Here is a 23,234-nt window from a genome sequence, read left to right on the forward strand (position 1 = left end):
ATCGCTTCCGGTGGGGTGGGTCTGACCAATGGGGCTGGCTCCGAGGCGGGCCTTAGGTCTCGCAGATTAGGTCCCTGGGCGTTTCTTTCGGAGCGGCGGTGAAGGGCCTTGGTGAGGCAGGGGTAGCTGGTGCTTGACGAGTCTCATGGCTGCCTCCGGGAAGCTCAGTACTTCCCGTCTCCCGCCGTTGCCCACGATTCGAGAAATCATTAAGTTGTTCAGACTGCAAGCAACAAAGCAGCTATCACAGAATTTCCTCCTGGACTTGAGGCTGACAGGTGGATGGCTTAGCAGTGCTCCCCGGATGTCTCCCCAGTGTCCCTAGGGGCGTGGGCTGGGGGGTCTCGCACGTCCCCGCGGGCGGGTGTCCAGGCACTGGCGTGCGACGGGCTTTTGGTCAGGTCCTTCGACCTCTTTGTATCAAAAGAACTCCGGTTCCACAGCCCAGGAGACACGTGAAGTGCGTTGATTGCTCACAAAACTCCGCGTTCAGGGGGGTGTAGCCTGCAGGCAGGCTGCTTAGACGCCGAGCTCACTAGGGGAGGAAGAGTTCATGTGTCGTGAAAGGCGCTGGTGAATACTGGAATCTGGGTCACTTTGAAATCAATCACTCTGAAATGGTACAGCACATGCTGCTGGACTTGCTTTACATGCAGTTTAAAGTTACCAGAATTTAAATTGGTGCCAGGATTTTATCAATAAGTTGGTGAAAAGAGTATCCCTCGTAGGATTCGTTGTTTAAACGTTTACCTGTTGAGTCTAAGGAAGCCTCGGGGACGCTAATATTCATTCATAAGTATGTATTAGGCAAGCACCGTTGTGCTAGTGCTGGGATAGGATATGGGCGTGAACAAGGCGGTGTTTCCTCGAGGAGCTTACTTTTAGCAAGTTTACATTCCCACACCTAATTGTTTAAAGTCACTTTTTATGAGATACAATTTATATGCAGTAAAATTCAGCAGTTTGAAGTGCTCAGTTTGATGAGTTTTGACGAATGTATTAATATATGGTCGTTCAACTACCATCACCATTGCTTAGTGATGTTCTGTGAGATGAGATTGCAAGAATATATTACAAATATGGCTACTAAGTCACTGCTGGAGTACTTAGGTTTTGAGATGTTCATATTTCATTCTGTTTGGTCCCACTTCAGAAGTTGCAAAGAGCAGTAAATCACACCCAAAAAGTTCATTTTCACTTAAATGAAGCACACTCCAGAAAACATAAAATGTTTTATTTCTTGGACGTGTAGTCTTTATTCTGCCTGTAGCAATATGACTTTGGATAAAATAATTTAACTCTTAAGTGTTCTCATCTCTTTTTTTTTTTTTAAGATGGAGTTTCGCTCTTGTTGCCCAAGCTGGAGTGCAATGGCACGATCTCGGCTCACTGCAACCTCCGCTTCCCCGGTTCAAGTGATTCTTGTGCCTCAGCCTCCCAGGTAGCTAGGATTACAGGCTTGAGCCACCATGCCCAGCTAATTTTATATTTTTAGTAGAGACGGGGTTTCACTATTTTGGTCAGGCTGGTCTCAAACTCTTGACCTCAAGTGATCCACCTGCCTCGGCCTTCCAAAGTGTTGGGATTACAGGTGTGAGCCACTGCGCCCGGTAGTTTCCTAATCTTTTAATTGGAAGAAGGGCCTACTACTTTAAAAGATGACCCACTCTAAAATTCTTTGGTTCTAGTAATAGCTAGTGCCAGCCTTTTCTGCTTGTTATAGCCACATTCTAAATATAAATCATCATTCTCAGGGTAGAAGTTACAGGTCTGTCTATATTTTTAAAAATATATTTTATATATTTATATAATGTTATATTTTAAAAAATCCTTCAAATACATTTTCTCATGAGCCTTTATCTTCAGGAGTAAGTTTCAAATTCTAGGTATTATCCACTCTTTCTATGGGAACCAGAGTTAAGGGAGATGAGGGTATTTACCTGAGGTTAGAAGCTCAGGCAGAGGAGAGCAAGAATGAAATCCAAGCTCATTGATTTGATAGTGCTTCTTTAATATTCATTTGTATTTCAATGTGCCTGAAAAGTTTGAGAGCAGAGACCTGCCTACTGTTGTAGCTCTCCGTTTTCAAGAAGGAGAATATTAAATTTATTCCATAATGTGTCCTTCCTGTTCCCCCTCTGAGAGGCATTGACTTTAGAATTTATACCTGTGTTGAAGTCCATGACCTTGTACAAATGAAACAATAGACAAGGAAACTGAAAGGTTAAGAGAAACGAAATTGGGATAGGAGTCCTTGGTTAACATGTAAGGATTAGGTGAGAATGTGTGTAAATCGATCATAACAGGTAAGATGGTCTGTGGATGCTAATTCCCTCCCTGTTAAAAGACTAAACCATTTTTGGATGGTTAAGAAACTAGTTTCCTCATTTTAGCCAGCAAAGGTATGTTGTTGAAAACAAGCAAAAATAGGACTGTGAACACTTACAAGAAGTGCTGGTATGTTTTCAGTGACTAAATTTCCACTGTCCTAGGAAGACCAGTTCCTTGCATTTCCATATCTCAGAGTCATTAAGACCAGCCCATGTTTTTCCAGATGTGATGATTGGCTGCACTGAGTCAATACTCTACTCTTTTATGATGTCTTAAGGGCTGCTAAGTTGAATTTGATTAATTAAAAATTTTATTTTTCCATATTAACATGCATGTGTGCAAAGCTTTAAAAACTCTCAACTGCTCAATTTTTTTCCTGAAAATGACTAAGAATTCAAATTTCTGAAAATCTTGTGATCTAAGAACTTATTGCCGTTGCCATATTGACCACCACCAAGATGTGTCTAGATTAAAAGGAGAGACTTCAGCACTTTTTGCTTTTGGATTTCACTAGCAATACTAGCAATAGTGAAGATTCTGTACGTGAAACTAGTGTTGCTTATTCAGATATTCAGTGTTCAATAACTATAGAAAAGTGCTGCATGCTTATCCAATCTGTTCTTAGGAGGTGGTTGGTTTCAAATCAATTTGAAAAGAATTTGCATGGGGCAGATAGAAACTGCAATATTAGCTAAATTTAAGCTAAGAAACTTTGTCATGCTAATCCTGTTTTTGTTAAGGAACTGGTACAGTTCAACGGTGATGTGGTAGCATATTGAATTACCACTTCATGTTAATTTAAGTAGAGAGTTAGTCAAATAAATGTTGTACGTAAAGGATCAATTGATTGAGTAATGGCTGGATTTTTATAGAAGATTTTTCTCGCTAAATTTCATACGTTGAATTTGCCAAGTTAATCGAGATAACTAAAACTCTTTTTCCTCTAGATAAAATTGTAAGGAAAGCTGGCAATCTGGCAAATGCGTATGTTTACGAAGTGGGCCCTGGGCCAGGGGGAATCACAAGATCTATTCTCAATGCCGATGTCGCTGAACTTCTGGTGGTTGAAAAGGACACTCGATTTATTCCCGGATTACAGGTGAGAAACTCAAAGAGCCTTCTTTAGGAGGCAAAAGCTGAATTTAAATCTTTATGCCATGATGCTTAAACCCCAGGGTACACAAAGATTATGTATTTTTCCTCAACTATAGATCCCCAAGGCCCCATTCCAGAGATTTTGATTCCATAGTCTGGAGAAATCTGGAAGTCTCCATTTTTAACAAGGACTCCCAGATGGTCTGTTGACTACACCTTGAAAAAACCTGCTTTACCCATTTTTTGCTAAACTAATTGTTTTGTGTGGGTTTTTTTTTTTTTTTAAGTCTACTAATAGCTGTGCATGTTGTGGCCCGTTCCTTCAAAAATAAATAAAAATAAATAATGGCCAGTAATGACTAATTGGTGTGACTTTTGAGAACTTCATTTAGGTTCAAAAAGCATTTCCTTAAACAAAAGATGAGTAAGACATATGCACGCTTTTCATCATGAGAGACTTAATTATGAAGCTTAAGGATTCTTTTATAAAATAAATTTTTTAAGTGAAGGAAGGAAGTTGTACTTTCATAGATTTAGGATGAGGTTTAAATGAAATGATATATGCATCTTTTGAAGGAACTGGGCATGTTTCAGCTGGAGAAAAGAGGCCCTGGGTAGGAGCATACACAGCTGCACATCCAAGGTTGGTGGTAGATAGGATAAGCTTGTTTTGATCTTTTCTAAGAAAGAACTAAAACAAATAGATGGAAATTGAGGGAGACAGGATTGAGGATTTGAAATAAGGAGGAACTTACTTTTTTTAAAATGCTAGCAAACAGTGAAATAGATTGTATCAGGGATCTTGTAAAGGGATATCCTCATAAGGGAACACTTAATGACTTAAAGGCCTTTGTTTGATTCCTCCGTAATTTTAAAACTACAAAAGAGCCCTGAACCTTCGGCTCAGATGACAAGCAATTTATCATGTGACTTTAATAGAATAATATAGTTTTCTACGTTATTACTTCTATACAAAAGGATAAATTGATTTAAAATGAGTACATTCTAATACTAACTTGTGTATATATTGATGGAGAAATGTTAATTTCTGTCAGAACAGTTTGAGAAATTGTTTTTGAAAACCTAGAACTTTTTGTGCGTGTATCTGATTTTTTAAGAATTATGTATCAGTTAGAGGTGGAAATGGGAATATTATTGTTTTTGGTAAGATCATGAGATTATGAAAAGAAACTGAATAATTGTATAAACCCCTTCGGGCTTATTCATGTAGCCCTTTTTGGACATAGGAATACTCACGTGACTTTTTTGCTCTTAAAAAGACTTCTTGTCCCTCATATGTCACCATTTGTTGGGTTTATTCTTTCTTATTAGGCTAGCGGGTGAACCAGATTTCCATTCATTCCCACATATTCTCCTCAGTGATATGAACAAAAGATCTTTAAAGGCAGACTATTGAAAAGAGTGACTGCCACCCTTCTCTTCTCAGTTTCCCCAAACCCCTAAGTCACTGCGTTCCTAACTCCAGCCATGTTTTATCTCATTCGATGTATCATCATCTGATGTACTGTATATATGTTCTTCCCATTTGTTTGTTAACTGACTCACCTCTCTGGAGTGTAAGTACCTGAGGGTAGAGATTTGTGTCTGTTTTGTTCCCTGTTGTACCTCTATCTCACGTAACAGTACCTGGTACATAGAGGTGTTCAGTAAATGTCTCACATGAGAAACAAAAAGGTTGACCGACTATTTCTGTATCTGTGTATGTATGTGTATATGTATCTCTCATATTTGATAATTAAATGTATCATTAAATAGTGAAAGTAAATATTTGTGTAGCGTTGATAATGAAAAAGTTTTATGCTCTTTTTTTTCTAAATTTGAAGGCTGATTTCAAGTTAAATTACTCTACAGGAAATGTATATTTGACTTCTCATTTGTTTTCAGTAGAAACAAAATTAATTCTTAATATCTTATATGCAAGAAAGGAATTTGCCTTAAAAAGAAATTTGGGTACTAAAATATCAAATGGGCCTTTTTTTCCCCAGTAAGGAATGTTTCAATATGTAAAACTACTTTCTTTTAGAGGTACTAAATTAATCATAAAACTGAGTAAAAGCAGAAAGAAAGTGATCTATTTTAAGGATTCCATTTTAGTGATTTCTAAGCTAATATAATTACTTTTTAAAGAAATTGTAATAATTTATAAAATATCTTCTAGCTGAAAGCCTGTCATTTATAGCTTAATTCAATTCCTACAGTATTTTCATGAGGCAGTTTAGGGGAAAGAAAAACTGATGCTCATATAGGATTCATGCTCAGCATGTTCTAAAGGTAAGAAAAACATGTCTAGTATGTTTAGTATAGTATAGTTTTGTGGTAAAGACACAGACTTCAGCATCAGCCTGCCTGGGTTTAACTTCAGATTCTACTACTAGTTGGGTGACTTTGGATAGGTAATTTTGTCCTCTGTGCCTCAGTTTGCTCGTAGGACTCGTATGAGGATTAAGTGTATGCCTGATACTTAGAAAGCACTCAATAATACCTTAGTTATAAGTAATCAATTAAATTGTTATCCCTGTGCCTTGATTACCTCTGGTGATTAATGACTGATCAGGAGACCTCTGATCTGGAAAGAGGTATTGGAGGAAGTCATGTTATTCCATTGGAGCACTAGAAAATTCCCCAGTGCTATGGAAACATTGGGGCATTCTCCAACTCATCAAACTTGCATTGGACACCTAGGGTTTCTTTTCTTGATGTTGTCACATTCTGATTGTGCATTTCGAGGTTTTTAAGTTTTTCATTGTTTCTTGTTACGTTTTCATGACTGACTGGATTCTCTGTGCTGTGGAGAGGAGTGAGGAGATTTCCTGAATCTCAAGGAGCTTGAGGCCTTGATAGGTTTTTTTCCCATTTCTGAACTGGAAATAACTTAGATTTTCTGACATCTCAGGGAATTTGAAGCTTTGATAGGTTCTTCTGCATTTCTGAAGTGGAGATAAATTTTGTAAATCATTTGTACCCCTTCAGAGAAGTAGTACAGATTCGCCCTCATTTTATTTTATTTTTTTCTGTTTATTTTAAAGCAAACCTGTCCAAGCTATGGCCCACAGATTGCCTGCGGCCCAACACAAATTCTTAAACTTTCTTAAAACATTATGAGATTTGTTTTGCATTTTTTTTTCAAGCTCATTGGCTATCGTTAGTGCATTTTATGTGTGGCCCAGGACAGTTCGTCCAGTGTGACCGAGGGAAGCCAAAAGATTGCAGAGCACTGTTTTAAAGGCTTCATATATTAAAAATAATAATACCTAATATTTATGGAGAGTTAATCACACTAAATACTTTGTGATGTGGTTTGGCTCTGTGTCCTCACCCAGATCTCCTCTTGTAGCTCCCATAATTCCCATGTGTTGCGGGAGGGACTCAGTGGGAGATGATTGAATCATGGGGGTGGGTCTTTCCTGTGCTGTTCTCGTGATAGTGGATGAGTCTCACAAGATCTGATGGTTTTAAAAATGGGAGTTTACCTGCACAAGCTCTCTCTTTGCCTGTTGCCATCCATGTAGGATGTGACTTGCTCCTCCTTGCCTTCCACCATGATTGTGAGGCCTCCCCAGCCATGTGGAACTGTGACTCCAGTTAAACCTCTTTTGTAAATTGCCAGTCTCGGGAATGTCTTTATGAGCAGCATGAAAATGAACTAACACACTTTGTTTTACAGCTTTGTTGAGATACAATTGATGTTCAGTAAACTACACATATTTAAAGTGTACAAATTACTGAGGATTTGTGTGTGTGTGTGTGTGTGTGTGTGTGTGTGTGTGTGTGTTTGAGACGGTCTTACTCTGTCACCCAGGCTGGAGTGCAGTGACACGAGCACAACTCACTGCAACCTTGACGTCCTGGGCTCAAGCAATCCTCCCACCTCAGCCTCTTAAGTAGGTGGAACTACAGGTGCACACCACCATGCCTGGCTGATTTTTGAATTTTTTTGTAGAAATGGGATTTCACCATTTCTACATGGTGGTCTCAAACTCCCAGGCTCAAGCATTCTGCCCACCTCAGTCTCCCAAGATGCTGGGATTACAGGCAAGAGCCACCACACCCAGTTAACTGAGTTTTGACATGTGTGTGATTGTGTGAAACCATCATCACAATCAAGAAAATAAACACTCATCATCATCAGGATTCCTCATGTTTCTTTGTGCTCTATCCCTTCCTTCCCCCTTTACCTATCCCAGACAACCACTAATCTGCTGTCTCTATAGATCATTTTTTATGTCTCAGAATTTTATATAAATGGAATCATACAATATGTACTTTTATTTTGGTCTGATGTCTTTTACTTAGCGTAATTATTTTGCAATTCATCCGTGTTGAGGTGTTTGTCAGTAGTTTGCTCCTTTTTATTGCTGAATAGTATTCCATTTTATGAATATACCACATTTGTGAATCTACGCACCTGTTGAGAGACTTTGGGTTTTTCTATTTTTTGGCTCTTATACTGTAATAAAGGTTTTATGAACATTCATATGCAAGTGTTTGTGTGGATACACACTTCTGTTTCTCTTGAATAAAAACCTAGGAATAGAATATCCGGGTCCTGTGGTAGACGTATATTATACTTTTTACAGAACTACCAAATTGTTTTATAAGATGACTGTGCCATGTTACATTCCCACCGGTTGTACTTCAGAGTTCCCATTGCTCCACATGCTTGCTGAGACTTGACATGGTCAGTCTTTTTAATTTTAGCCATCCTAGTGAATATGTAACGGTATCCTCTTGTGGTTTTTATTTGCATTTCCTTAATAGATAATGATACTGGACATATGATGTGCTTATTTGCCATCTTTGTATCTTCTTTGGGGAGTTATTTGTTCAAATATTTTTAGTACTTTTACTTTTTTTGTCTTATTATTGAATTTTAAGAGATATTTATATAGTTCAGATCTGAGGCTTTGTCAGGTACAGATTTTGCAGATGTTTTCTCAGCTGTGGCTTACCTTTTTATTTTCATAACTGTCTTTTGAAGAGCAGAAATGTCATGTTTATGAAGTGCAATTTATCAGTTTTTTCTTCTAGATTTTATGCTTTTTATGTCTTACTTTTAAAATATTTGCCAAACCAAGATCACTAAAAATTTCTCCTATGTTTTCTTTGAGGTATTTTATAATTTTAGTTTTTACATTTAGGTCTTTGATACATTTTGAGCTAATTCTTGCATATTGTGTGAGGTAAGGTTTAGGTTCTTTTTTAATACCATTTGTTGAAAATACTATCTTTTCCTCATTGAATTGTCTTGGTATTATTATCAAAAATCAGTTGATTTTATGTGTCAGTTTATTTCTGAACTTCCAATTCTGTTCTATTTATCTATAGGTCTGTTGTTTCACCAACAACCACCTGTATTTATTACTATAGACTGAAGACAGAAAAAGCCTTCATTTTGCCTTCATTTTTGGAAAATATTTTGGCAGCTTTTTGTTTTGTTACTCTAAAGAAGTTGCTCCGCCATTTTCTCACTTGCATTGTTGCTGGCAAATCTTTTGTCATCCTTATCTTTGTTCTTTTTTCTCTGGTTGCTTTTGATATTTTCTACTGTTTTTGAGCAGTTTCATCATGATGTGCTCACTCTAATTTTCTTCATGTTTCTTGTGTGTAGAATTCATTGAGCTTCTTGGATCTGTAGGTTTTCCTGTGCTTTTTGCTGTCTAATGTCTGAAAATTGTTGTGTCTTCTGTTTTCTCCATTTTTTAAATTGGTTTAAGGCAGGAGAATGTGCCTGGTCCCTTAGACTCCATCTTTGTCAGAGTAGGAAGTTTCAGGATTCTTCTTAACCATTAAATGATGTGTTTGTTTTGAAGAATTTTTGGAGACAGAAAGTAAGTCATTGTATTGTTAGTATTGCCTTTGGTTGGTTGGTTGGTTGGTTTGCTTGTTTGTTTTGTGAGGCAGAGTTTTGCTCCTGTTGCCCAGGCTGGAGTGCAGTGGCACGATCTCGGCTCACTGCAAGCTCCACCTCCCAGGCTCAAGCGATTCTCCTACCTCAGCCTCCCGATTAGCTGGAGTTACAGGCGCCCACCACCACGCCCATCTAATTTTTTGTATTTTTAATAGAGACTGGATTTCGCCATGTTGGCCAGGCTGGTCTCAAACTCCTGAACTCAGGTGATTCACCTGCCTCGGACTCCTAACCTTTGGGTTTTTTTATAGGTAAACACTGATTATTTCCACTTCGTTGGCATAGTGGAAAGTTCATGGGTTTGAGCATCAAATAGTCTAGTGACCAAATCTCAGATATGCCACCTACTAGCTTCGTGACCTTAAGCTTGCTATTAAACCTTTTTTAGCTTCAACTTTCTCATCTGCAGCATGGGAATAATAGTTCTCTTCTGTGGATATTGCAAGGATGCGTAGAAATGGATGTAAAGAGCCTGGCATAATCCCAGTAGCCAGTAATAGTTGCTATTTTAATTATTCCCCTTCCAGCCATCTTATAAAGAGACATATGAGGTAATTTCAGCATCCAGGCAGAAAGAGCTATTTTTAATTAGAGATAATGAAGTTTTGAAATCTTTAATTTCTAACAAATTTTTTAAAAAGGAAGATTGCCTAGCTTGCTGTTGTGACATACTACTTACTTTACACATGTAACTTACTTGATGTTACCATAGTTAATCATAACATAGACAAAACTCAACAAATAAGCAAAAAGTGGCTTACAGCCAAAGTGACTTTTTAGTCCATACAAAGTAGAAGTACAGAGATCAGTGGTAGAAGCAGGTCCACTGACAACTGTAAGAAGTAACAGTTGTTACAGTGACAGAAAGCTATAAAGGACAAATATAAAGACAGAAGAAGCAATAATAATAATAGGGTAGCAAAAACACCTTCGTAACTGTTGAGGCCATTCTTCTAAAGACAACAATAACCCTAGGTTATCAAGAAAAGAGTGATATTTGGTTCCGTGTTCTTGGCCTAAGGAAGAGGATTCTGCAATATAGTTTAGAAAGATTTTCTTCTATATGTTTCTTGTTTAAAACTGTTAACACTTAAAGGAATAAACATTTATTGAATAGAAAATTTACTAAATCAAACATCTAATTCCTTGATGAGGCTAAGTAAATGAGTCTATACTATACCTAGGTGTTCAGATCCTGCTTAAAAAGCAAGCAAGGGAGGTGGGGATAGAGAGGTTGGTCAACAAGTACAAGATTATCGTTAGATGGGAGGAATAAGTTCTGCTGTGCAATACCATTCCATTGCACAGTAGGGTGACTAAGTTAATGACAATATACTGTGTATTTCAAAATAGCTAGAAGAGAGAATTTTAAATGTTCTCACCACAACGAAATGATAAAAGTTTGAAGTGGATATGCTAATTATCCTAATTTTATCATATTGTACACATGTGTAGAAGCATATCATAATTAGCATCTGTCATTATTCTAATGGCAACAGTGACCCCAGGTCATCAAGAAAAGGGTGAAATTTGGTTCAGTGTCCTTGGCCTAAGAAAGAGGATTGTGCAATATAGCATCCCTATACATTGGCCTAAGGAAGAAGGTTATGTAGTTAGCATACCTGTACATTGTGTACAATGTATAATGATAAAATTAGGATAATTAGCATATCCACCTCAAACATCATTTCTTTGTGGTGAGAACATACAATTACTGTGTGTCAATTAAAAATAAAACAAGCAAATAGAATAAAATCCAATATGGCTTGGCTGTGTCCCTACTCAAATCTCATCTTGAACTGTAGTTCCCATAATCCCCATGTGTTGTGGTAGGGACCCAGCAGGAGGTAATTGAATCATGGGGGCAGTTACTCCGATGCTGCTGTTTTTGTGATAGTGAGTGAGTTCTCATGAGATCTGATGGTTTTATAAGGGGTGTTTCTCCCTTTTGCTCGGCACTTCTCCTTGCTTCCTCCATGTGAAGAAGGACATGTTGGCCGGGCGCGGTGGCTCAAGCCTGTAATCCCAGCACTTTGGGAGGCCGAGACGGGCGGATCACGAGGTCAGGAGATCGAGACCATCCTGGCTAACACGGTGAAACCCCGTCTCTACTAAAAAATACAAAAAAAAAAAAAAAAAAAAAAAAGAAGGACATGTTTACTTCCCCTTCCACCATGAGTGTAAGTTTCCTGAGGCCTCCTCAGCCATGCTGAACTGCAAGTCAGTTAAACTTCTCTCCTTTGTAAATTACCCAGTCTCGGGTATGTCTTTATTCGCAGCATGAGAATGGACTAATACAAATCTAATGTCAAATTTAAAAAAGAGAGTGAAAGATTTGATAATGACATTGAAATGTCCAACAAACTTAAAATTCCTATAAAAATATTTTTAGATATCTGTAGTATCATTTAAGATATGAGTGGTTATGTGATTTCTGTTTGTTTTTGCTCTGTTCATAAATTTAAAATACTGAGAAAGTCTGAAAATGTACATTTTTAATATAATTCAAGTTATTTTCCATACTAAAATAAAGCAAGCTAATTGACATTTTGACATCATGCTGTAACTTTCTCTCTAAAAGTCTGAAAAGTCTATTGTAACATCTTTTTTTTTTATGAATAAATAGCAGTAGTCTTTTGTATGTGTTATATATAAGAATACAAATTTTGTCTTTCACCTACTATATTTTATACTATAGATTCTTTCCTTCTCATGCAGTTTGCTTAACAAGTTTTGCCCAGCCCTGTTTCCAATTTGGGCGCTACTATGTGGCAAATCAGGAAGAAGATAATTAACGTAACTACAGTGTTGGCTGCCATGAACCCCTTACATGAGAAGGTGACAAAATGTACAAAATAGCTATTCGGTGTAGTATTTCTTCTTTCTTAAGGAATTGATAATTTTGTGTAAGTTCTAAGAATTGCATAAATTATTTCCTTATCCAGTGAAATCAACAAAAAACTGCCTAGCCGAACCACAATTACTTGCCCCCTGCAGAGGAGCTTTCACTAAGACTTTGGTTAGAGGAGAGGTTTTTTTAAATGGCCACAGAACGATGCTTCTACATTTGTGTTTTAACTTTTATTAAAGGCATTGTTTATGACATTGTTTCATGTACCCTTTACAAAGCATAATACCAGGAAAAAAACTATCTCTTGGAGTCTTGGTACAACTACTATTGAAAAGCAAAAATTGTATATTTCATTATGTAAATCAGCTCTCATGATTGTCAGGATTGTTAGCTCTTGTGTTTTACGTGTATGCTTCCCTTTTTCCCTTCTTCATCGGTTTCTTCTTTTATAGCCTTATGTAATGATGCCTTTTACTCTAAACTGGCATACATCTCATTTTGGAAGAATATAGAATTGAACACTAAAATAAAAGTGAAAAGAACCATTTGAGAGTGTCTGTAAAAGTACTTATTTGGCTGTAATCTGGTGCCTGCATTTGTGATTGGCTGTGCCTTTAAGCACATTCTGTGATAACACCTCCAGGATTTTGAAGTGTAATGCTCCATTGTTATTCTTGAATGCATATAGTAGTGATTTTTCCCACTCCTCCACCATACCCCATGTATCATTATGGTAGTGAAAACATTTCTGTTACTGGTTGGCTAGAAAGTCTTTGTGTGTCATTGCTTAATATCATTTGAAGTGTTTAAAAGGGTAGTGTCTATAATCATAATATCTATTTAGTCTGTCTAGCACTTTTTACCCATACTTGCTTTAAGGACGTCACATAAATCTGTTAACACCAGCATTCATTCCTTCTGCAGTGGGGAGTTGCAAAGTAGATCAAGCTACAAATTGTCAAGAAGGAGGTGCACCTTTTAAAGTGTGGGGAGGATTTGGTTTGTCATTGACTGAGATTGAAAAGTGAATGGGAATCCAAAAGAAATGTAGTTTTAATAGGAAAGGAGCTGGGTATGGTGGCTCATCCTGTAATCCCAGCACTTTGGGAGGCCAAGGCAAGGTGGATCACTTGAAGTCAGGAGTTAGAGACCAGCCTGGCCAACACGGTGAAACCTCGTCTCTACTAAAAATACAAAAATTAGCCAGGCGTGGTAACGCACATCTGTAATCCCATCTCCTAGGGAGGCTAAGGCAAGAGAATTGCCTGAATCCCAGGAGCGGAGGTTGCAGTGAGCCAAGATTGCGCCACTGCACTCCAGCCTAGGCAACAGAGCAAGATTCCATCTCAAAAACCAGACAAAAAACAAAAACAAAACCTAGGAAAGGAAGGTAAATTTATTTATGTTCTATTAGCTTTTAGATATGCAGTTGTACCTGTCAGTGTGGGAAAAGTTAACGATTCAAATGTGATTATCAGAGCATATAAGTTAATGGCAAAGAGCCAATTTTACATTGTTTTGTTGTGTTTTAGTCCTAACTACTAATTATTAAGTACTTTCTATATATTGACATCATGAGATACAAGCTTTTAGTTTTGCCTCTTTGTTTTTGGCACGCTGATTTGTTTTGTTTTAACTTTGTGAAACATAATTATAGAAAAAATTTTAGCATTTTCCATTGATGGTAAGTGCTATGATTAAATATGTGGTTTTATACATTAAGAGCATGCCACAGAGAGCTGTCTCTTTTTAAATTTTTAGTTTATTGAAATTGTTATATTTTCCAAGATGTATTGCCTGGAAATCACCAGATCAAGTTTTAGTAATTAGTGGTAATTTAAAATAATCCATAAGTATATTAATATCAGAGGCATGCAATTATTTTTGCTAAGCTACCATGGCTAAACATATCAAACTAGATGATTTCCAGACTTAAAATATGTTTAGCCTCTTACCAGTAGAGGCACTTCAACTATTTATTTCTGAAAGATTATTTGTATAAATCTGCCTGATTGACTTGTGAAGTAAATCTTTGCAATTTTCTAGACCCTACAAAGTTTGATCTCCCAGGCTAAAAGAGAAAGTTTCCAGCTTTACAAAGACCTGAATGCCATTTGGTCATTCACTTATTCATGCACTTCTTAAATATGTATTAAACACTCACCATGCATTGCTGTAGCTACAGGGGCTATAAAGGTAGCTAGGAAGTGGGTCCTGACCTTAAAGAGCATATGTTGTTGCAGGGGAAATTGAGATACAGTTTGTAAGTGCTGTAAAGAAGCAGGTGCACAGCACAGTGTTGACCTCAAAGGTGGACTAATCCATAAGCCATGTTTCTTGGTCCAGTGTCTCCTCTCTGGCTTCTGTGATCATCTTGTTTATTCTCCCTCTTGGTTGTATGAGTTGGGCGATGAGAAGTGTTAGGAGAAAAAAAATCAACTTTAATGGACCCAGATAATTAGGACGAAGGTAAGCTCAGGGCAAATGTTCCCTTTGAGCCTGTTCACCATCCCTAACCAGTGCTAGGCACATTCTAGAATCTTGGCAACTGAGTTGAAGCCAAGGTTCTCTGAGCTCTGACTTAATGTGGGAAGAAAGTCACTTCTTCCCTTGAAATCTACCTTACAGTGATGTTTCTTCTCATTGATAAATTCACTCCTGCCTTTTAAAATTTATAAGCTCAGAGACTTTAATATGTAACGAAGGTCTTCAAGAATCAAGTTTTGTGTTGGGTATGGGGCATTTAACACAATATGAATTTATAGATGACTTAGCTATAAAGTTTTTTGAATTAAGTGCCAACTCTTCAGTACTGTGAGAGTGTGATGGTAGGGTAGGTGGAATGAAGAAGAAAAAGATTACAAAGGAAAAAGTGCTTTTTTTCCCCCTTTTTGCTCACAAAGACAGAAGGAAAAGGAAAGAAAGCAAACGGTTAGTAGGTGGAAATAGGTTGGGAAGTAGCTATTGTTAAAACATCCAGGGTAATTCATCAGGTCGATAAGGGCTGTGGATCAACAAATATTAAGATTAGGGATGCTCTGCTCAGAGGAGTATCTCGGAGTGCCAAGTGGAGACTGGCATCGACAGGTGACTTTCTACTTGGCTAAATCTACCCATCTATTAAGTTACAGATCTTGATGATATGTAGAATCCTTTGTATATATTTAGGCTATAAAGATTTAGTTAAATTAAGCTTCTCTTTCATATGGTTGACTCCTGATTAATTCTCCGTATTTCCTGATAATGTCCTTAGTCTCTAATTTAAAAACTTATTGTTAGGAGTGAGTTTATGCTAAATCTATGCAGAAATAATGTCATCCTGAGGGTCAAAATTACACTAATATATTTGTAAAACTGTAAGCTAGTGTTGTACTGTCTGTTACTATCCCTAATCATTCATATGTGTTAAAATGAAACACCACCATTGTCTTTTGCAATAGACATGATGTAGTATTTGTTCATTAATGATCACCCCTAGTCTCTGACTTTTTTAACTGATTTTTTAAATGCACAGGTTTAAAAAGTTTAGTTTTGTTACTTTCATAAGTATATGAGCTCATTTTACTGATCTTTTTATAAACTAGATGCTTTCTGAGGCAGCACCTGGGAAACTGAGAATTGTTCATGGAGATGTCTTGACATTTAAGGTAGAAAAGGCTTTTTCAGAAAGTCTTCAAAGACCCTGGGAAGATGGTAAGTGCTTTTGGGTAGTTATAAACATCTCTTTTATGGTTATTTGTATCACAAATGTTCATTGTATGATACATTTGTTACAGATGTCTTATGTTTATATTTAAAATTATCTGAACAGAATTAAATAATGTGTATTATAATTTTCTCTTGCTTCCTGCTTCCAAATTATAAAATCTAGTTACTTTTTCTTAATTCTAATTCATTTGTCTCAAATTTCTAAATGTTTTGGATTCTGTGCAAATAAACTTACCATTTTTTGTGATACCATATAAGGATAGGGTAAACTATGAATTGTTATTTGTTCCAAATAGTGGGAAAAAAGAAGTGCTTTAGTAAACTGAGCCATGCCCAAGCCTTTGTTTTAACTTTTTCTATTGTTTTTCACATTCAGTGAACAACCAAGGCAGTCTTCATTCACAGGCAGTGTTTATTGGGTACCTGCTGTGTGCAGCCCTTCAGAATGCATAGATAAATAGGGTATGTTTCTTCCTATAACAGACTCTCAGAACAAACAGAGGAGGGCTTAGGGTGCCTTCACATCTGGCCGCCCCCATGTCTCTGGCCTCCCCCGTGACCAGACTCCTTCAGATGGACTGCACTCGCAGTCTCCGCCAGCTAACAGGCCCTCCTATTCTTAGCATGCAGCCTTCAGGTTTCTGCCCCAGCCCAGCCACACTGGAACCACAGTGCCTTCCTCATTACCTGTTTCAAACCTTATCTGACTGAGTTCTCCCACATTCATTTGACTGTAATCCATAGTCTTCCGGAGGATTTCTCTGCTGTTTTTCTCCCCGATACCAGCCCCTTCTGTTTTTCCTTTTACATTCGTGAACTTTTTCTAACTATTCTTAGCTGGTGGTTATTTTTCTACCCACTTTGTACATATTGTTGTTTCTGGGGTTTTTCTTTTTGGGCAAATTTGCCAGATTACTCCATTCCTATGGTTTCACTTACCACCTATGTATCACAGACATTCACATCTTTATATGCTGCCTGTACCCCCTTCCTGGGCATCTGACCTGTGACAGCTTCATCTAGGTGTTCCATAGGCACTTCAATCTCATCATGTCCAAAATAAATTCTCTTTTTTCTCAAGCCAACTCTTTTTCATGTATTTCCTAAGCCAGCAATTCAAGGACTTTTTCTGAGTAACTGAGCAGTAATTAAGTATAATTTTTTCCTCAATAATGCAAAGCCAATTGTGAGAAAACATTGCTTTTGAATAATAAGTGAAATGAAAAATATTTAGCCATGTCTATTTATATATTTTTGTTTGATGCTATTAATATCCAGTCTGATTTTACTTGTCACTGAAATTGTATTCAGAATATATTGATGGAATCATTTCAGGTTGTTTTTTCCTCTGCCACCAGATCCTCCAAATGTACATATTATTGGAAATCTGCCTTTTAGTGTTTCAACTCCACTGATTATCAAGTGGCTTGAAAATATTTCCTGTAGAGATGGACCTTTTGTTTATGGCAGAACTCAGATGACTTTGACTTTTCAAAAGGAAGTGGCAGAGGTAAGTTTTAACTTTTTGTGACTATTTTATCACATGTTCAGATTTCAAAGCAAAATAATAATACTGCATTTTTACCACAGTCTGTGTTTTCTAAGTTAATATCTCATTACACACACAAAAACCCAGCAGCAGCTCAGCCAAAAGTTAAGACTGTGATGATGATCACAGATGTAACTGCTGTGAGCTTCTGGGAAAACATGAATGATGTGTGATAGCCAAGGAAGTAGTGTGGTAAACACAGGGATGCAATAGCCATCAATGCCATTGGAGAAAGACAAAAGCAATGCCCTGTTGACCATACCCAGGATTGGCACGTGATACCTCGAAATTGATCCTTTAGGCTTAATGGCATGGCAGTTAAAGAATATGATAATTGGCCGGGCATGCTGACTTATGCCTGAAATTCCAGCACTTTGGGAGGCTGAGGCAGGTGGATCGCGAGGTCTGGAGTTTGAGACCAGCCTGGCCAACATGGTGAAACCCCGTCTCTACTAAAAATACAAAAAAAAAAAAAAAAAAAAAAAAAAAAAAACGGGCATGGTGGTGGGCGCCTGTAATCCTAGCTACTCAGGAGGCTGAGCCAGGAGAATTGCTTGACCTGGGTGGCAGAGGTTGCAGTGAGCCAGAATTGCACCACTGCACTCCAGCTTGGGTGACAGAGCAAGACTCTGTCTCAAGGGGGAAAAAGAAAGAATGTGATAATCACTTTGGAGCTGAGAAAAAGAAGGGGATTGAGGGTCTCATTATTCAGTATATAAATTGCACTTCATCCCTCACCTCAGCGAAGCCTGCTATGCCTGCATTCCCATGGCAGAAGTGTTCTGGGTTCACTCTAGAAAGTAAACCCTCCAGAGCAGTCAAGGGTGGTTTTTGAGCTGCAGAGGTATAAGGAGGGATGTGCAGACTCTGAAGTGGTTTTTATAAAAAATGTTATTATGACATACAAGTACAAGAGTATACAGCCATCCGTTGGTATCCATAGGGAATTGATTCCAGAACCCCCGCAAATACCAAAATCTACAGGTGCGCAAGTCCCTAATGTCAAACAGTGTAGTATTTGCATATAACCTATGCATATCATCCCATTTACTTTAAATCATCTCTAGATTATTTGTAATACCTAAGACAGTATGAATGTTTTATACATAGTTGTTACACTGTATTATTTGGGGAATAATGATAAAGGAAAAATCTATACATGTTCAGTACAGATGCAACCATCCTTTTTTTATTCCCTGAATATTTTTGATCTGGGGTTGGTTGGATCCATGGATATGGAACCCACAGATACCGAGGGATGACTGTATAATGTACATAGATGGCTTAATAAAGCAAACTCCTGAATCCCCACCCCCTACATGGGTAATTGAATCACCGGTACCTTTGATACCCCATTGTATCCCTCACTCTGATTGCATCTCCTTTCCATCCCATGCTATTAAGGTGATCACTACTGTGAATTTTGGATTAATTCCCTTGCATAGTCTTATCACATAGATTTATATTCCTATGATGAATACACTTTAGTTTTGTCCACTTTTGACAACTGGGTTCATATAATATGTATTCTGTATGTATTCATATAGTATGTGTTCTTTTTATCCTGAACATTGTTTGTCAGATTCACTGGCATTGCTCATGACTATAGTTTATGTAGGTAGCTATATATACTACCCACTCTTTGACTGTGTAAGATCTCTTATCTCTTCATTCTCATGTTCCCGTACCTTGAATTAGTTTCAGTGTTCTGTTTTTACAAACAAAACTGTCATAAAAACTGTCATAAACATTCCATACTATGTCAGGTGGGACACATGGGCAACATTTCTCTAGGGTATTTACCTGGGAATGGAACTGCAAATCTTCGTCCCTGCATAGATAATGCTAAATTGAGCTCTGAAATCATCATGCCTGTTTATATTCCCACCAGCAGTGTGTATGAGTTCATTTTGTTCCATATTCTTGCCAGTACTCAATATTGCCAGACTTGTACATTTTTATTAATCTGAGGGTAATGGAATGTCTTTGTGTTTTATTTTGTCCTTGCTGATTTGTAGCAAAATTGGGCACTATTGTGTGTTTACTTGCCTTTTGGGTTACTTGTTTTTAGTGCTTGCTTTTTGCTCACCTTTCTTTTGGGTTGCTTATCTTTTTCTTATTGATTTGGAGGAGTTCTCACATACTCTTTAATACTCTTCATACTAGTCCTTAGTTAAATGTGTTGAGCATTTCTTCTACTCTAAGGCATGTTGTTATTTTCTTTTTATGGTGTCTTTTGAAGAGCAAGCATTCTTAATTTTAAATTTATGTCTAGTGCTTTTTGTGTTTTATTGAGGAAACCCTTTTATATCTTGAGTTCATGAAGATGTTCTTCTGTTATCTTCTAGAAGCTTTATGTTCACCTTTCACATTTATATCTATAGTCCCCTTGGGGTTGATCTCTCTGTATAGTGAAGTAGAAGCCATTTTTACTATTTTTAACATATGGGTCCCAATTAACCTAACTCCATTTACTCACATGATAGTCAGCCCTCATTGATCCCTGTCAGCACCTCTGTCAGCATTGGTCTGGTTAGAGACATCAAGAAAAAAATGACATGAAATCCAGGAAGGAGAGGGCCTCCCCTACAGGACAGAGAGAAAGGAGTCCTCAGGCAGAACAGCCAGTCCAGATTGGAGCCAATTAAAAGGTGAATTTGATAAAACTACTGTCAAGTTTGCATATAGTCAAAAAAAAGTTACAAAAACTCAGGAGAGTTTAAGATTGAATTCATGATAAAAAAAATAGAAAACTAAATATAACAGGGAGTGAATCAAGGGAAATATGCCATTATTGGAATGAGAAGTACAAAAATATTATTTGGAGATAAATAATTATTTTGAAAACCTAAGAAAAAATGAGAGACATATAAAAATAACTATAAAACCTAACCGAGAATCTCAAGGTCACTGAGATAAATCAGGAGAAATATCATAGCCCCAGAAGGAAAAATGATTATTGTAAAGATGGTAATTTTTTCCAAGAATTCTGTATATCTAATTATAATCCTCAAAGAATTTATCTTGAAATACGCAGTTCTAAGGATCATCTGGAGTAATAGACCTGCAAGAATACATAAGAAGTGTTGAAAAAGGAAAGTGCTGAGAGAAGACTTCCTTGTCATATGCTAAAATGTATGGTGAAGCTTTAATAATTAAAGCATTATGAGAAGCAGCACGTGACAGAGCAATTACTAGACTAGAAAGCCCGATGCAGACACCTTAGCAGTATCTGATAATGGTCAGATCAAAAATCAGCAGTGAAGGAAAGAAGTAAGTAAACGCATGGATATTTGGTTAACTATTATGAAAAAAAATTATCTCTATAAATTCTATTTGGGTCTTTGGATCTTCTCTTTCTGTCCTCATTATGTTCATGCCTTCCTTGGCATTTTTGTATGTAGGTATGATGTTTAAAGTAGATGTTTTGGCCAGGCGTGCTGGCTCATACCTGTAATCTCAACACTTTAGGAGGCTAAGGAGGGAGGATTGCTTGAACCCAGAGTTCGAGACCAGCCTGGGTAACATAGGGAGACCTTGTCTCTACAAAAAATACATAAAAAATTAGCCAGGTCCAGTGTTGCATGCCTGTGGTCTCGGCTACTCAGGAGGCTGAGGCGGGAGGATCACCTGAGCCCAGAAGATCAAATTGCAGTGAGCCTTGATCACGTCACTGCACTCCAGCCTGGGCGACAGAGCAAGACCCTGTCTCAACAAAATGAACAAATAAATAAAGTAGCTGTTTTAAGATCCTTGCCTGCTAATTTCATTATCTCTGTCATTTCTATACTCTTTTAGTAATTGATTTCCCCTTCCTTGTTATAGGTTCCATTTTTCTGTTTCTTTGAAAGCCTGATAATTTCTGACATAACATCAGGTATTGTGAGAGTTTTATCTTGTTTAATGCTGATGAGGGCTGGATTTTGTGGTATTGGGTTGAGTGCTGGGTTTGTTCTGACACATACATAAGATTGCTTGAGGCTTGTATTGTTCTGGTGAATCCAGGGTAGCTTTTAATTTGGGGCTCATTGAGCCCCAGTACCACGTCATGACCTTTCTGAGGAAGGCACCCAATGCCCTGCATGTTTCAGGGCCTCTTGAGCCATTTGAACCCCAGTTGCTCCTGCCTTCCCCTGGTTCTAGTTCAGGCTCCCAAGCCTCAGCCACCTGCAGATCAGTGCTCAGCAGGGGACTTGGGGGGCCCTTTTGCTACCTCAGGAGCTCTGCCTCACATTCTTTCTCCCTCTCCTGTTCCTGTCTCCCCCACCCCCTGCTCCTGCACATGTATGAGCACCGTGTGTGTGCGTTTTCCATATCTTTGGTAGTCCGCCCCACAAATTCTGCTGTTGAGGCCTCCCAGCTCTCCAGCTCTGGCTCCCCGAGCCCAGGAGACCTCTAGGCTCAGTTTGAGCTGCGCACTGCCTCTGCTGAAGCCTGAGAAGGGCCTCCAATCCTCTGCAGGCTGGGCATCTAAGGCTCATCTTTCCATTTCAGTGATGACAGTCCTGCTCTGCCTGTTGTCCTGTTTATGCAAACCGTTGTTTCCTATGACTTACTCAGCTTTATTGTTGTTTCCGAACAAAACTTTTTAATACCAGAATTTGTTTGAAATCGATAGATTCTACTACTACGTAAGTTTAATTCTTTAAATGCCTTCCTCTCAGATAATTTGAGTGTATCATAAGAATTTCATTTCTTAGATCTATCCCTCTCTTTTTACTGTTGTTCTCGTTTAGGGAAATCATTTCCAACGAGGGCACTTTAGCCTTATCCGCTCCTCAGGGGCATTTGGCAATGTCTGAGGTGTTTTTCGTTGTCACAACCCGGGAGGGGGCTTCTGGTCTCTAGTGGATAGAAGGTTTGGGATGCTGTGAAGCATTCTTCAGTGCACAGCAGAGCCTCCCACAGCGAAGAACCGCCCAACATTAATTAGCCCAAGATGTCAGTCATGCCATTGTTGAAAAACTTTCCTTTAGATTATTTGGCCATAAAATATTTCTCTCAGGAGTCTTGGAACTTCCTGTCATAAAAATGTAGGACCCTTTTGTGTTTGTTAGGAAGCCTGAGATGATGTCACCACTTTCCGTAAGGTCTTTGCCATTTCCTCTTCATGAACCTGCTAATTCTCTTGGATTGGTTTGAATTGGGCCCATGCTGAGTTTTCTTTGTCATTTTTCTCAACCTTTGGATATGTTGGTTCTGACAGAAACCATTCTTGTTTCCTCTGCACTTACACAACTTCTGACACCAGATGTGTGGGTTTTTTCCACACCAAGAAATCTCCCGATTCTCCAGACACCAGCAGGGCATCCTGCAGTTTCATTCAATTCCTATACTATCCACTTGTTTTTAGTGTTAGATCCCACAAGTTAAGGGCCAGGTCCCACAAAACTGCCCCTCACTTCAGATGACAGTCACAAATCTGGGCCTCTAGGAGTTTTGAGCGACCAGCTATAAAATAAATTACAGGTTCCTATGACCCCCTCCTCAGGTTGGATCACTTGTCAGAATGGCGCAAAAACTCAGGGAAACACGTTACCTGCACTTAAGTCATGGGTGATCAGTTGGTCTCTGTGGCCAGCCCCATCTTGAGCTACCTAGAGGCCTCATCCTAAGTTATCTCATTACTGTCAACTCTGGGGGACTTGTGAATTTAAAACAAGACATGCCTGTCACTCAGGAAATTTCAAGGGCTTTGGGAGGTGTATGCAAGGAACCAGGACAAAGTCCAAATATATTTCTTATTATACCACATCTGTGAATTTATTTTT

General features: G+C 38.2%; 1 protein-coding gene across 1 annotated transcript in view; it reads left to right on the forward strand.

Moving 5' to 3' along the window:
- The first annotated feature begins 1 nt into the window (after position 1).
- The window catches only part of TFB1M (transcription factor B1, mitochondrial), a 58,702-nt gene continuing 35,469 nt past the window's right edge, over positions 2–23,234 (forward strand). The window contains exons 1-4 of the mRNA XM_033234983.1: positions 2–278; positions 3,279–3,430; positions 15,791–15,899; positions 17,273–17,424. Coding sequence (XP_033090874.1) covers positions 146–278; positions 3,279–3,430; positions 15,791–15,899; positions 17,273–17,424 — 546 coding nt within the window. The 5' untranslated portion in view covers positions 2–145. The remainder of the gene's footprint in view (positions 279–3,278; positions 3,431–15,790; positions 15,900–17,272; positions 17,425–23,234) is intronic.

Source organism: Trachypithecus francoisi, unplaced genomic scaffold, assembly GCF_009764315.1.
Source record: "Trachypithecus francoisi isolate TF-2019V2 unplaced genomic scaffold, Tfra_2.0 Lachesis_group15, whole genome shotgun sequence".
Lineage (NCBI taxonomy): Eukaryota > Metazoa > Chordata > Mammalia > Primates > Cercopithecidae > Trachypithecus > Trachypithecus francoisi.